Consider the following 14,728-nt stretch of genomic DNA (forward strand, 5'->3'; position numbering starts at 1 on the left):
TTAGCTGCACATGTTTATTAGCTGTATTAGATGTTCTCTGTGTGAAATGGTAACTGGTAAAGAACATGTTCTGGTGTAATCATTAGAATTTCAGATTCTCAGAAGCAAACTTAAAATCACTATTGTCTTGCCCAGTTATTCTTCTCAATCTTGCCCGCACTCCTTAGAGGGAAAGAAATAAAACACATATTCTGCCTTGTATTGTCAAAAGAAAATATGATATAAATGAAACCACCAGCCATACTGGCCAATTACAAAGCATTAAAATTTCAAGGTCTCATTAAGTTGCTTATTAAATGTGAAAATTTGGAGTCACAAGCTTACATCTTGGATCCTAAATGCTCCATTCTAAATCATACAGATACAATTGTTTCTACCTACATTTGTAAATCCTATGTCTGTTTATAAGGCATGTACTTAAATTGAACAAATATGATTTGAATACAAACTTTTCTAGTTGCTGAGAAATCACAAAATAAGGAAAAATAACATTTTGGAAAGCACAATTTATTTAAATAAAGCTTTTAAATTAAAGCAAATTTAAATTTGTTCAATTTCATTTTTTAAAAAAAATATTGGCAACAATATTACATTGCAAAAATTCAGGTTAATTAATTATATTTGTCAGAAAATCTAAAAGAATTACATACTCTCGAGTGCCTGTTGTAGCCTTCCACTTAAGAGATGGTTCTAATTTCTTGCTGTCAGGAGGTTTACTTTTTACAAGAGGATTCTTAGGCTTTTCAAATACATTCTTTTCCGCATAGTCGTAAAATTTTGGGGGTTGTCCATATTCATCTACCTCAATTGCTTCCATATGTTGAAAATGTTTTTCATACTTTGGTTCATCAAAAAATGTATATTTCTAATAAGAGACGAAAATGTTTAGGAAAAAGTCATATTTCCAAATGAGTAAAACATGCTAAGAAATTAGTAAATCAGAGGATAGCTAGTTAGCTTGATTTTCTTAGCATATAAAAGTTGTCAATCACAATTCTTGATTTTAAAAAAGATGGCCATAAGAAAACTAAAATTTTGATTAAAAATGTATACTGGATTCTGTAAAATCTTAAGCCTCCGTTCAAAAGAAAAGGATTGAACTGTAGGAAAAATCTGTAATAGAAACAAACGTGAGCCACTTATTAAAAATAAAACTGCACTAAATATTGCTAAGGGTTTTACTAGAATATGCAACATTCAATATTTGCAATATTCAATATTGAATATGTTATTTACCTATCAAGAAAATCTCATTTTCCTTGTCTAGGCAACAAGTGGAAGTTGGTATTTTCCATAGGATACTTAAGACTAGCAAGGAAACTGTTTTAAGTCTCATAAAAACTGAGATTGCAAATGTTGAATTTTTCTGAAATACTAATAATGAACTAAGTTATATATAATTATTTTAAATATATGTTCCTCTTTTACATTTTGATATCATTATTTGATATAAATATTAAATATAATAATGCATGATATTTTAAATTAAACATATAATAATAAGGCACATAGCATTCAACCAAACTGTAAAAAACTGAGGCAAAGTTAATGTATGTATGCTTGTCTGTCTGTCTGTCTCCTTCCTTCCTTCCATCCCTCCCTCCCCAAGGTGGCGAACATACTTATAAAATCATAAAGCTGGAAAGAATTCTTGAGGTTGTCTAAGCAAACTCCGAATTTGGTGCATAATCTGATTTTAAACACTGACTGTCCAGTCTCTATTTAAATATTTTCCTGCCAATAAATCTCAGAATATTACCTACTTTTCAGTTGATAATCTTTTATCTCATATTTAATGCAATCTATTGGAATACTCAGATCCTTTTCACATGTATTACTACCAAGTCAGATCTCTGCCATTCTAAATTTCTACCATTCATTTTTTTTACCCCAGATGAAAGATGTTATATTTATCCTTGCTGAATTTCATATTGTTTATTTCATTGTCCCAGCTCATTTCTTTGAATCTTTATTTTTCTCTTCCAAAGGAGTAGTTATACCTTTTAGTACTATATTATCTGCAAATCTGATTATCATCCCCTCACCCTTGTCATTAATAAAAAGTTGGAATATGCCCAAGACATAGATGATTCTACCTCCCAATCCAACAAGGAGCTATTTAAATTATTCACTTAGCCATTTTTTTACCATTTTATTCATGAAACTATTTTTGTCTTTTGTCTAGTTTATTACCGATGTTTCTTGGTAAGAACAAGGCAAACAATGTTCACCCAATTTAAGCAACTTAATAAATTTGTCAAAAATGAGACAAGGTTAATTTGTTTATCTTTAGCTAACTTCCTAATTGTTGCACTCTTACTTAAGTGCTCACAAATAAGCTGTTTAATTATCTCCTGGAGGACCTTGGCCAGAATACTTACCAAGTTGTAAAAACCCTGATTTCCTTTTTCTGAAAACAGGGTTAACATTTATTCTCCTTCAGTCTTCTAGGTTTTTCCAGGACTTCCGAAAAATAAAATTAATACTTCTGAAATCCCTTCTCCTAGTTCTTTTAGTATGATAGAATGCAATTCACTTGACCCGGGAGACATAAATTCATTGAATTGCCTAGGTGATATTTTACCTTTTCCTTGATTAGCCTGAGTTCCTGTATTGGAAGTAAGACCAACTAAAGATTTGTTTCCCTTCTTAGAGCAGACATAAAAGACAAGTTAAGAATGCTTCCTTCTTTTTATCACCTGTTACCAATCATTTCTTTCTGATGTTCCTGAAAATGTTTTCTGAGGTCTTTGGGACATTTCTACATTTACATTTTTTGCTTCAACCTGTATCGAACCTGGCAACTGCTTTGTGTCCTTCGTAGAACAAGCACCCTGGCCTTTGCTATACAAGTCAATTTCTTTGCATCAATTTGGAAAGTACTATGTATATTCAGAATGGTCCCAATAAATATCTTCCATTTTTCTTTTAAATAGAAATTGTTTGCAGATATACCTACACTGCAATATCATCTTTTAGAGAATTTCTCATCCTTCCTTAACATTACTTTTTTAGAATGTAAAGATATCGAAACTGGTCTACCATGTGTTTAAATTTACTGTTTATCTGTTTAAATTTATTATTTTGAAGCCCAGCATACAAGTCAGATTCTTCTTCCTCCCCTTGCTATCATAGAATAGAATAGAATTTATTGGCCAAGTGTGATTGGACACACAAGGAATTTGTCTTGGTGCATATGCTCTCAGTGTACATAAAAGAAAAGATACGTTCATCAAGGTACAACATGAAATCAAAGACAGCAACCCCAGATTCCTCAGTTATGAAAAAAAATTCTATCTATTAGTAAAAATTAGACTCAGGATAGTAAATCTTTGTTCCATCTTCTAACAAATGAAGTTATGACAAAGAAAGGACAGAAATGTGTTGGACTTCTGACTTTTGACAAAGTTACGTTTGTAGCAGATATCAGGAAAGCTTAAATCTCCCATTGTCACAATGATGAGCCCTTTTAAATGTTTAGTCATTTGAAACAACACACCTCATCTGTTATGTATTCATGTATGTACCTTTAAATATTTGGGCGGGAAATCAGCACGTTGCTGATTGGACGAAGCCGCCAGTAGAACTGTATATAAGGAGAGGTTTTTCCCCAGCTTAGTTGCTGGGTTCACCATATATTAAAGAGCTGTTGTCACTACCCTGGTCTCCAGCCTCGTTACTTCCCGAACTTAACACTGGCGACGAAGGTGGGATTTCGAGGCTAAGGAGAACCAGAACCGAGCTGAAGCACGAAAGAACCGAACCCAGCAAACACAGGGCAGAAAAGCGGAGATGGCCAGTTACACTCCGCCAGCACCGTTTGACCCGGCTAAAGAGAAATGGGGAACGTATATGACCCGTTTCGAAAGCTTTCTAGAAGCCAACGAACTGCAAGGAGTTCCAGATAACCGCAAAAGGGCTTATTTCTTAAGCCACTGTGGTCCGGAGGTCATTGATATCGCGGAAGCCCTGGCAGAGCCAACGCCGATACAATCGGTATCGTGGCCAACTCTGCAGACCTTACTAAAAAACCACTTCGCGCCAACGCCGTCCAAATACGTGCGGCGGTTTGAATTCGGAGAGCGAAGACAGATGGAGGGCGAATCCATCGGTGACTACATGGCCGCCCTAAGGAAAGCGTCCAAGGACTGCGGATACCGAGACCTAGACGAGGTGCTGCTCGAGCAACTCATCCGAGGGGTCAGAGACATCCGTTTGCGGCGACGGCTGCTAGCAAAGAGCAACCTAACGCTGGCCAACGCTCTGGACGAAGCCAGAGCACATGAAATGTCCACCCAAGCGGCGGAGACACTGCAAAAGCCTCTCCCACCAAAGGCGAGCGCAAAGCCAACTCCAGTACACCAGGAGGAGATTCAGACCGAATCCGACGGTGAAGATGAGGAAGGGGTCTGCCGAACCGAGAAACGCGACAATGAGGACCGAGACGAATGCGGAAGCTGCGGAGGTCAACACCAGCGCCAACGCTGCAAGTTTAAGGACGCAACATGTCGGCGATGCGGAAAGAAAGGGCACCTAGCTCAAGTTTGTCGAGCGGCCCAACCTTCCCGCCGAAAATTCAAATCGGCCAATCAGAGCGCGGGATCGGAAAGGCGACCCGCGATTGGTTCAAACAAGAAAGGCGCGAATTCGAACCAAACGACTATAGTCATAGGCCGCGCCTCAACCCGAGTGGAGAAGAAGATCTTCACCAAACCTAAAATAGAAGGAGTAAGGTGCCGACTCGAAGTGGACACCGGGTCAGCGATCACCATCATGTCATGGGACACTTTGGCGAAGTCACTGCCAGCAGTCGCGAAGCGCCACCTGCAAACTCAACGGCTAAGGGTCCATGACTACCAGGGAAATCGAATCCCTGTTCGAGGGACCACCTCTGTCCGCGTCGAATACGGACCTCACAAGAAGACCCTGCCCATCACGATCGTCGAGGGGACTCTGCCTAGTTTGTTGGGACTAGACTGGTTTCGTGCACTGGGCATGGGAGTGACTGGCATCTACAGAAGTGACTGTAACCTGAAAGACATACTCATGACTGAGTTCGAAGATGTCTTCAAGGACTGCCTGGGCAAGTACAAGGGGACCCCTATTTCCTTCAACTTAGACCCCCAGGTAGCCCCCATTAGGTTAAAGGCAAGGAGAGTCCCTTTTGCCCTGAAACCGAAAATTGACAAGGAGCTGGATAAGCTCATAAATCAGGGGATTTTGGTGCCAGTCGACCACGCAAAGTGGGAGACGCCAATCGTCACCCCAATAAAACCAGATGGGTCCATTAGAATATGCGCTGACTACAAGGCGACGCTAAACAAAGCCTTACAGAAAAGCGCTTACCCAGTTCCCGTGGTGCAACACCTGCTGCACTCTTTGGGGCAAGGGCAAGTCTTTGCAAAGTTAGACTTGGCCCAAGCCTACCAACAACTGCCCGTAGACGCCAACACAGCTGAAGCCCAAACGATTGTAACCCACAGGGGTGCATTCAAGTGTACCAGATTACAATTTGGGGTGAGTGTGGCACCGGGGCTGTTCCAAAACTTAATGGAACGACTGCTACAAGGGCTCCCAGGGGTAGTTCCCTACTTCGATGATGTCTTAATATCAGCAGAAAACGTAGAGGAATTGGGGGAGCGTTTAAGAAAAGTTCTGGGCATTTTCCGGTCAGCCGGACTGAAGGTTAAAGTGAACAAATGCCAGATAGGGGTAGAGTCCGTCGAATTCTTGGGCTACCGAATAGACAAGAAAGGAATTCACCCCACTGAGAGCAAGGTTAAGGCAATTAGAAAGGCCCCAGCGCCCAAAAACAAAACTGAGCTACAGGCATTCCTGGGGCTAGTGAATTTTTACGCGGTTTTTTTGAAAAACAAAGCGACCGTTGCTGAACCGCTGCATAAACTTTTAGGGAAAAATACTGTTTGGTCTTGGGGAAAGTCGGAAAGTAGGGCTTTCGAAGCAGTAAAAAACCTGCTCTCGAGCGATAGCCTGCTCATCCAGTACCATAGCGCATTGCCCTTAGTGCTGGTTTGCGATGCATCTCCCTACGGGGTGGGGGCAGTGCTCAGCCACAGACTCCCAAACGGCACAGAAGCCCCTATAGCATTCTACTCAAGAACGATGTCCTCCCCAGAGAGGAACTATAGCCAGTTAGATAAGGAAGCGCTAGCAATTGTGTCTGGGGTGAAAAAATTTCACGAATATGTTTTTGGGCGGGAATTTGAAATTGTGACTGACCACAGACCGCTGTTAGGAATACTGGCTGGCGACCGCCCAACGCCTGTGGCACTTTCGCCACGATTGACTCGATGGACTATATTCTTAGCCGCTTATTCGTACAAGCTGCAACATCGACCAGGAAAAGAAGTGGGGCATGCGGACGCGTTAAGCAGATGCCCACTACCAGGGGCGATCGAAGATCCCACTCCGGGAACGCCCATCCTACTGATTGACTCTTTGGACTCTGGCCCAGTCACATCTAAGGAAGTGGCTCGGGCATCATACCGGGACATTGTGTTAAGGACTGTACTCGGTTGGGTACAAAGAGGGTGGCCCGCTGCGCCGGGCGAACGGTTTAAAGAATTTGTCAAAAAACGTGATGAGCTCTCGGCTCAAGGGGGGTGCCTGTTGTGGGGTGATCGTGTGGTCATCCCGGATAAATTAAGGGGAAAGGTATTGGACCTCCTCCACGAGGGACACCCAGGGATCGTAAGGATGAAGGGGTTAGCACGAAGCTATGTGTGGTGGCCACTCATGGACTCAGAGATTGCTGAGAGGGTAGGGAAATGCCAGGCTTGCCAAGAGTCCAGACCTCTACCCCCAACGGCCCCAGTCAGGGAATGGGAAAAACCCCAAGGTCCCTGGTCAAGAATCCACATTGATTTTGCTGGCCCTTTCCATGGCCAAACTTTCCTCGTGGTTGTCGATGCATTCTCTAAATGGTTGGAGATCATACTCATGAAATCCACCACGGCCGAGGCAGTAATCGCAGCCCTGCGCCACCTATTCGCAACACACGGTTTGCCTGACACTCTGGTGTCCGACAACGGCCCGCAATTCACGGCAGCCCAGTTCGAGGAATACTTGGCAGAGGAGGGCATCCGACATGCCCTCTCTGCGCCTTTCCACCCTGCGTCGAATGGCCTTGCAGAGCGTTCCGTCCGGAGCGCTAAGGAGGCATTGTCCAGGCTCAAGCCAGGGGACTGGCAAACAAAGATAGATTTCTTTCTGGCCGTACAGCACAGAACCCCAAGCACTGCTACCGGCAGAAGTCCAGCCGAATTATTAATGGGACGGAAACTCCGGTGCCCACTTGACCGTTTGAATCCCCATTACACACCAGAGGGTTACAAGGGGGAACTAGAAAAAACAAGAGGAATGGGCATAGGCGACCGAGTGTGGGCCCGCAACTATGGGGACGGCCCAAGTTGGCTCGCAGGGCAAATCATAAAGGCAACCGGTCCAAAGTCATATTTAGTCGAGTTACAAGACAACCGAGTATGGAGGCGCCACATAGACCAGATAAGGAAACGAATAACTGAACAACCCGAGCTAGCTGAGACAGACAATGACCCTTCCTTATTTGACTCCACAGTTGACCATAACCCGGGGGAGGCGCAAGACTTAGCTGAGGTCCCGGAGGTCCAGCGACGCCATCAGGTTCCCGAGGGAAACGGCAGGGAAAAGTACAAAAGTAATCCAAGGCCGGATGGCCAAGAAAAAGAGTCTGCAAGTAATCCAGGGCCCGATGGCCTAGAGAAAGAGCTGGGAGGAGAAAAAAGCCCCTCCGACCAGCTCAAAACACCACCCAGGACTGAACCGCGCAGGTCTGAAAGAATTAGGAGACGCCCAGGTTATTTGCGTGACTACGTCGAAAAATAATATGTAAATAGAAGCAAAGTGTTTTCTGGGAGGGGAGGAGTGTTATGTATTCATGTATGTACCTTTAAATATTTGGGCGGGAAATCAGCACGTTGCTGATTGGACGAAGCCGCCAGTAGAACTGTATATAAGGAGAGGTTTTTCCCCCAGCTTAGTTGCTGGGTTCACCATATATTAAAGAGCTGTTGTCACTACCCTGGTCTCCAGCCTCGTTACTTCCCGAACTTAACATCATCCTTACTTTCTGCTTGTTCAGGAGTTCTACAACAAATTCTTATTACTGTATTTTGTTTTTCTTATTGTTATCCAAACACTCTTGGCAGTATTTCCATGCTCCATGCCCCTTCATTTTAGTTGAGTCAATTCTCTTTGAATAAATTGTTGCCTTCCAGTCAGTGTGCAGGTTTATTTTAGGTTTTTATTTATTGATGGCATTATTTCTCTATGGGTTATGAGAGTTAGGTTTTTATTCCCTTGCCTCAAAACCTAACCATTTTTAGTTTACTTGCAATGAATATTCCTCTGAAAATGCAACATCTAAAAATATGAAGAAAATGATTTGCCATAAATACCATTATAGCTGCTATCTTTTATTAAAAATATTATTCTGATTTGCCAGCAATATTTAAGTCCTAGAGCTGCAACTTTGTAACAGCCATACATGCTGTGTCAGTTTGAAGTACCCCTAATGTTGAAATCAAAAGAAAACTAAAAAACAATGAATATTCTTTTTATTCAAATAATAAGAGATGAAGTTAGAAAGAGGAATGGTTCTGATTATTTAAAGCATTGTCAAAGACAGTTGACCTTTTTTGTTAAAATATGATATTTTCCTGCTTTAAAATTATACTACTGCTTAAAGGAAAAACATGTGTAGAAAGATGAGCAGAGACTTTTTGCCAACTGCTGCAGTCCTAAACTTGGAAATAAGTTCCATTAAAATCAAAACAGCTTCCAAATAAGTGTGTTAAGGATCTAGGAAATAAATTTACTGGCAAAATTCCAGACTTAAAGATAAATTCCTGAACCAGCCATAGATATTTTCTAGGGTTCTGCACAAATGAAAAAAACTATTATTTTATAGACAAAATATTTAAAAACTGATTCCTAATAACTTCACTCAAAATACTTTGTTACATTTGGCTTTTGACAATGAAATAAGGATTGTATTTACCAATGATTTTCATCATCAAAAAAGTTCCAATTTTCTATAAAGCTTTTCATAATCTCTTACATTATCTGCTCTATTCTCACTTCTAAGTGACTTAGTTCAGCATTAGATCATCTGAATAAATATTGAAATATAATTTTAACCACTGCGCTCATGTTTAGGAAAGCACAAATAAGGCAGTCTATAATATAACTCGGATCATTAAAAAGGTATACTTCTTTAGCAGAATTTAAGTATCACCAGATCTAATAATTCTGGGCAATGTACCTGAAATAATAAAAATTTGTCTTCTTATATACTGTAAATCACCAAAATAACTTAGTCAAAGAACCTATTGGTGGACAATGCAACTTGTCATGTTGCATTGAGCCATAGTTGTTTACCAATGCTTTATTGAATTTACATGCCATTTTGGGGGATACTGAATTCAAATACAAACAGTTCACTAGAGCTCCAGGGAACTACCAGAGGACTGGAAAAGAGCTGATACAGTTCCCTTCAAAAAAAAGGTGGGGGGGAATAGATCCAGGAAACTACAGCCCTATCAGCCTGACTTCAATACCTGGGAAAATTCTGAAAAAGATTATCAAGCAATGAATCAGTGAGCACCTAGAGGCAAACAAAGTCATAATCAAAAAGCCAACATAGGTTTGTCAAAAGCAGATCATGCCAGACACCTATGATTGCATTCTTTGACAAGGTGACAAAATTAGTGGACCTGAGGAATGTTGTGGATATAATTTATTTGGATTTCAGCAAGGCATTTGATAAAGTAGACCACAATCTACTACTTGATAACATATAAATGTGTGTTAGACAACATCATTGTCAGATGGATTCGTAACTGGCTCTCAACCGCACTCAACAAGTAGTCCTCAATGGAACTTCATCTACCCTAAGGGTTTGTTTTAGGCCCAGTACTCTTCAACATCTTCATCAACGATTTGGATGAGGGGATAGATAGGGAATTCATTAAATTTGCATATGACACCAAGCTGGCAGGAATAGCCAATACTCCAGAAGATAGGCACAAGATTCAGAAGGATCTTGACAGACTTGAACATTAGGCACTACCTAACAAAATGAAATTCAATGGTGAAAAAAGTAATGTTCTACATTTAGGCAAGAAAAACCAAATGCACAGGTACAGTATAGGTGGTACTTCACTCAATAGTGTAATTTTGAGACAGATCTTGGAGTCCAGTGGACAATCACTTAAATATAAGTCAACAGTGTGCTACAGTTACCAAAAGAGCCAACACAGTTCTAGGATGCATTAATAGAAGGACAGAATCAAGATCATGTGAAGTGTGTTAATACCACTTTATAATGCCTTGGTAAGGTCACACTTGAAATACTGCATCCAGTTTTGATTACCACGATATAAAAAAATTGTTGAGACTCTAGAAAGAGGACAGAGAAGAGCAACCAAGATGATTAGGATACTGGTGGCTAAAACATATAAAGAACAGTTGCTGGAATTGCGTATGTCTAGTTTAATGAAAAGGACTAGGGGTGACATAATAGCAGTGTTCCGATATCTCAGGGGTTGCCATAAAGAAGAGGGAGTCAAGCTATTCTCCAAAGCACCTGAGGGCAGGACTAGAAGCAATGGATGGAAACTAATCAAGAGAAGCAACCTAGAAATAAGAAATTTCCTGACAGAACAATTAACCAGTGGAACAACTTGCCTCCAGAAGTTGTGAATTCTCCAATACTGAAAGTTTTCAAGAAGAGATTGGACAACCATTTATCTGAAATGGTATAGAGTTTCCTGTCTGAGCAGAGGGTTGGACTAGAAGACTTCCAAGGTCCCTTCCAACTCTGTTATTCTATTCTATTCTATTCTATTCTATTCTATTCTATTCTATTCTATTCTATTCTATTCTATTCTATTAAGATATTTTCCCCACAACCTTATATGAGGTCTGAGAAAGAGTCAGTGACCTAAAGTTACTCTGTGAGTTCCACTGATGAGGGTAGACTAGAACCTGAGTCTCCCTGCATTTAATCCAACATTCACACAACATAATAAACCAAACAGCCAGACTGTGACTTATGTGTGATTTATACATGTATGCATGTATAAATATATATTGCATAAACAGACTGAACCAAAATAAGATACAAAATCACATAAAAATAAGATAGATATGTGAGCTTTCACAGCTTTTCACAGTATAGATGACAACCAGAAGTATAATAAAAAGAAATGCATACCTGTTTAACCATATTCTCTACAAATGCTGCTGATCGTTCTCTTAAAAATGTGACAAGATCTTTATATATGTCACTCTTTCTCTCATAATCAATTTCATCTCTCTCATTGCTCCTTCCCTATAAGAAAACCAGGTTTTATATAATTTTCAACTGTTCCACACATTTCTCAGAAACATAGAGCTATAATCATTTCTAGATAAGTCACACTGAATTTAATTGAACTTATTTCCAGGTGGTTTACATATTGCAACCTTCACCTCCTGCATGATTTAAGTTGGTTCAATCCATTCTATTTTGAAACATCTCTTAAAATTTAAAGTGAGTGAAGCTATCACACTGATTTAAATATTATTTATTTTCTTCTGTTTCAATACTATCATATAATTATAATCCTTATTTCTCTCAGCAGCATTATAGCTCATTACATTAAAAATGTCTTAGAGAAATAACACATTTCTCTATATGCATAATGGTGATCCAGTTCACAATGACAAGTGCTATAATAAAAGAAAGCAATTGGTATTCTAAGTCATAATTAGAATAAAAATAGCATAAATCAGTATATAAAGGAACAGCAGGAATAGAATGTAGGTGCACAGGACCACCAGAAAATTATTTGGGTGCAAAAATTGAACACTAAGATAATTATGCATTTGAATATCTTATTAAAAGAAAAGTATTTATGTTATTGACTTCCAAGTAGCCCAACAGTTTTAATCAGTAAGCAAACAAACATTTATTTCGATCATAGACCCTATGATTTAGATCATAGACCCTATGATTTAGATCAAAGACCCATGAAATAATGCCATGAAGCTTTGCTTTAATTACTTACTCCATTTAAGAATATTCCTGCTGTGCTACAAGTAACAAACATAACATCTGTGTCACGTGGTTTAATTGACAAATAACAAATTTCCCCATGTACTTGTCTCCAAGGTGGGGCACGACATCCATTTAAGAATTCATAGTCTGAAAAACCAAGAGCAATGTTTAGTCCACTTTAATTTACCCGACAGAGGGAAAAAAGGTAGTAAATAAACTTCCACTGTGATGTTAGTGCAAATGAAACATTTCATATTCAGTCAGTGCAGGTTAGTAAAACAGAGCTAATTTGATTGTAGCGGTTAAGGCAGCAGGATAGAAACTATAAGACCATGAATTCAAGTTCCACCTTAGGCACAAAACCACCTGATGACTTTGGCCAACCGCTCTCAGTCAACTCTAGGAAGGAAGCAGTGGCAAACCACTTCTGAAATCTTGCAAAAAGAACTGCAGTGAGTTGTCTAGGCAGTTGCCAAAAGTTAACACTGATTCTAAGATACACATTAAAAAGTGGTAAAAAGGTCATCAACAATTTGAGATCCTGAATAATAAAAATTAACAATATCAAGTAAAATAGATAATATACCAAGCCTGAGCATGAAGCATCTACAGATAACTCTCACTTAGAGACCACAACTGGGACCAGCAATTTCATCGTTGAGCAAAATTGTCACTAAGGGGGAAATCCAGTGAATGTAATTGCACTTTCCTTTTCCCCATTCCCCCAACCTTTAGAATGCTCACTCTGGTCCTGGGAAAATTAACAGGAAACGAATTAATGATTGTACTATTTGGATTCATTGGAGAGGAAGAGATTACAAGAGATTAAGCAGGCACACAATGGGGAATGCACAATGAAATCAAGTGCTGGTACTAGCAGCCATGAGCAGCACACTCTGTTCAAACAGGCTGGTATATTCGCCATTGTATTATTCTTTTGTTATCCCTTCCTCTCCAACCTCTCTATTCTGCAAAGAGGGGATCACAAGAAAAACAATATATCAGGCACAGAACAGTGCATACTGACTGTAATGATGGTCATGTGTCTGAGAGATGCTGCAAAAGTCATAAATGAGGGTAATGGTCATAAAGTTATTTTTATTATAATTTGAAATGGTTGCTGAATGAGGCAGTTGGTATGCCAGGACTATCTCTATGTCTGGTGCCATATTAGGGAAGATATGAGGGTAGTTTTAATACTGAAGGAAGAAACATTTAATAAACTGTGCTATGCTGATGAAAACCGTATTGATAACTGAAAATATAATGAATCTGCAAATTTTTTTCAAAGATGTTAAGGAAAACAATGAAAAAAAAGAGACTAAATTTACAAGTAAAAAAGGGAGAACTAATTATTTATTAGATTTACATTTGTTGTGAGCTTAGCTACCTGCTCATTAGATCTATATACTTCCTGACTTGATAAGGCTGCTAAGCTAATGAATTGTGGTTGGAGGTGGTGGATTCTTCTTTAAGACAGGGAGTTGTTCCTCCAATCCTCAAAGAGGCATTAGCTTGCCTTCTCCTCGAGAAGCCATGATTAGATTCCACCATACTGAACAACCTTCGTCCAGTATCTAATGTTCTCATTTTAGGGAAGGTTGCTGAGAAGATGGTGGCACAAAAGTTTCAGAGAATTCTGGATGAAGCAAATTATTTCAGCCCTTTCAATTAGATTTCAGATCTGGGCATGGATCAGAAACAGTATCAATTGTATTTTTTGATGACCTCTAATGAGAACAAGATAGATGTCATGCATCTATCCTTGCTCAAGGATGACCTCTCAGTAGCTTTTGATATATCCATCATGGTATCTATCTCAAACAGCCTTGGGAGCTGGAAGTGGGCAGCATAGTATTATGTTGGTTCTCTTCCTCTGAGGCAGGTTTCAGTCAGTATTTATTGGCAATGAGAGTTTATTCCCTTACCCCTAATACATACCACCAGGCTTGGTATTCTGTCCACTCCTATTTAACATTAACCATATAAAAGATACCGGGCGAAGTTGTCAGGTCCAGGGATCCATGGAAGTATAGAGCCCATTAAATTTACATTTACATTGTCTATAAAGTTTTCCTAGTTTATATTATGGATTACAGCTTCACAGTGCTTTACAGCGTTCTCTAAGTGATTTACAGAGTCAGCATATTGCCCCCAACAATCTGGGTCCTCATTTTACCAATCTCAGAAGGATGTAAGGCTGAGTCAACTTTAAGCCTGGTGAGAGTCGAACTGCCAAATTGCAGGAATTATAACCATATTTTAATAGTTTTATTTTAATTATGCCACGTCAAATGTGAGATGGGGGTGCTATAAACAGAAATAAATGATAACAGATATAACAACAACCGGTCTTAGAACTGGTTGTGAAAATATTGAAATTGTTAACAATTTCTGCCTTTTGGGATCAACTATCAAAAATAAAGGAACCAAGGAATCAAAAAATATGCCACAGACTAGCAATTGTAGGGTAGCAAAGAAAGCCTTGAAAAATATATTCAGATGTCGTAATATCTCTATACCCTACAAAGATCAGAACTGTGTAGGTAGCTATTTTTCCTGTTACAGTCTGTGGAAGTGGGTTTAAAAATTATATAAATAAATATTGTTAACTTCCCTGTTCCCTAG

At 39.5% G+C, this 14,728-nt stretch overlaps 1 protein-coding gene across 1 annotated transcript in view; it reads right to left on the reverse strand.

Moving 5' to 3' along the window:
- Nucleotides 1-14,728, reverse strand: part of LOC131197754 (homeobox protein Mohawk-like) — a 192,885-nt gene that overhangs the window by 171,651 nt on the left and 6,506 nt on the right. Inside the window, exons 6-8 of the mRNA XM_058182203.1 lie at nucleotides 12,111-12,247; nucleotides 11,276-11,392; nucleotides 651-865 (exon numbers count right to left, since the gene is read on the reverse strand). Coding sequence (XP_058038186.1) covers nucleotides 651-865; nucleotides 11,276-11,392; nucleotides 12,111-12,247 — 469 coding nt within the window. The remainder of the gene's footprint in view (nucleotides 1-650; nucleotides 866-11,275; nucleotides 11,393-12,110; nucleotides 12,248-14,728) is intronic.

Source organism: Ahaetulla prasina, chromosome 4 (assembly GCF_028640845.1).
Source record: "Ahaetulla prasina isolate Xishuangbanna chromosome 4, ASM2864084v1, whole genome shotgun sequence".
NCBI classification, from domain to species: domain Eukaryota; kingdom Metazoa; phylum Chordata; class Lepidosauria; order Squamata; family Colubridae; genus Ahaetulla; species Ahaetulla prasina.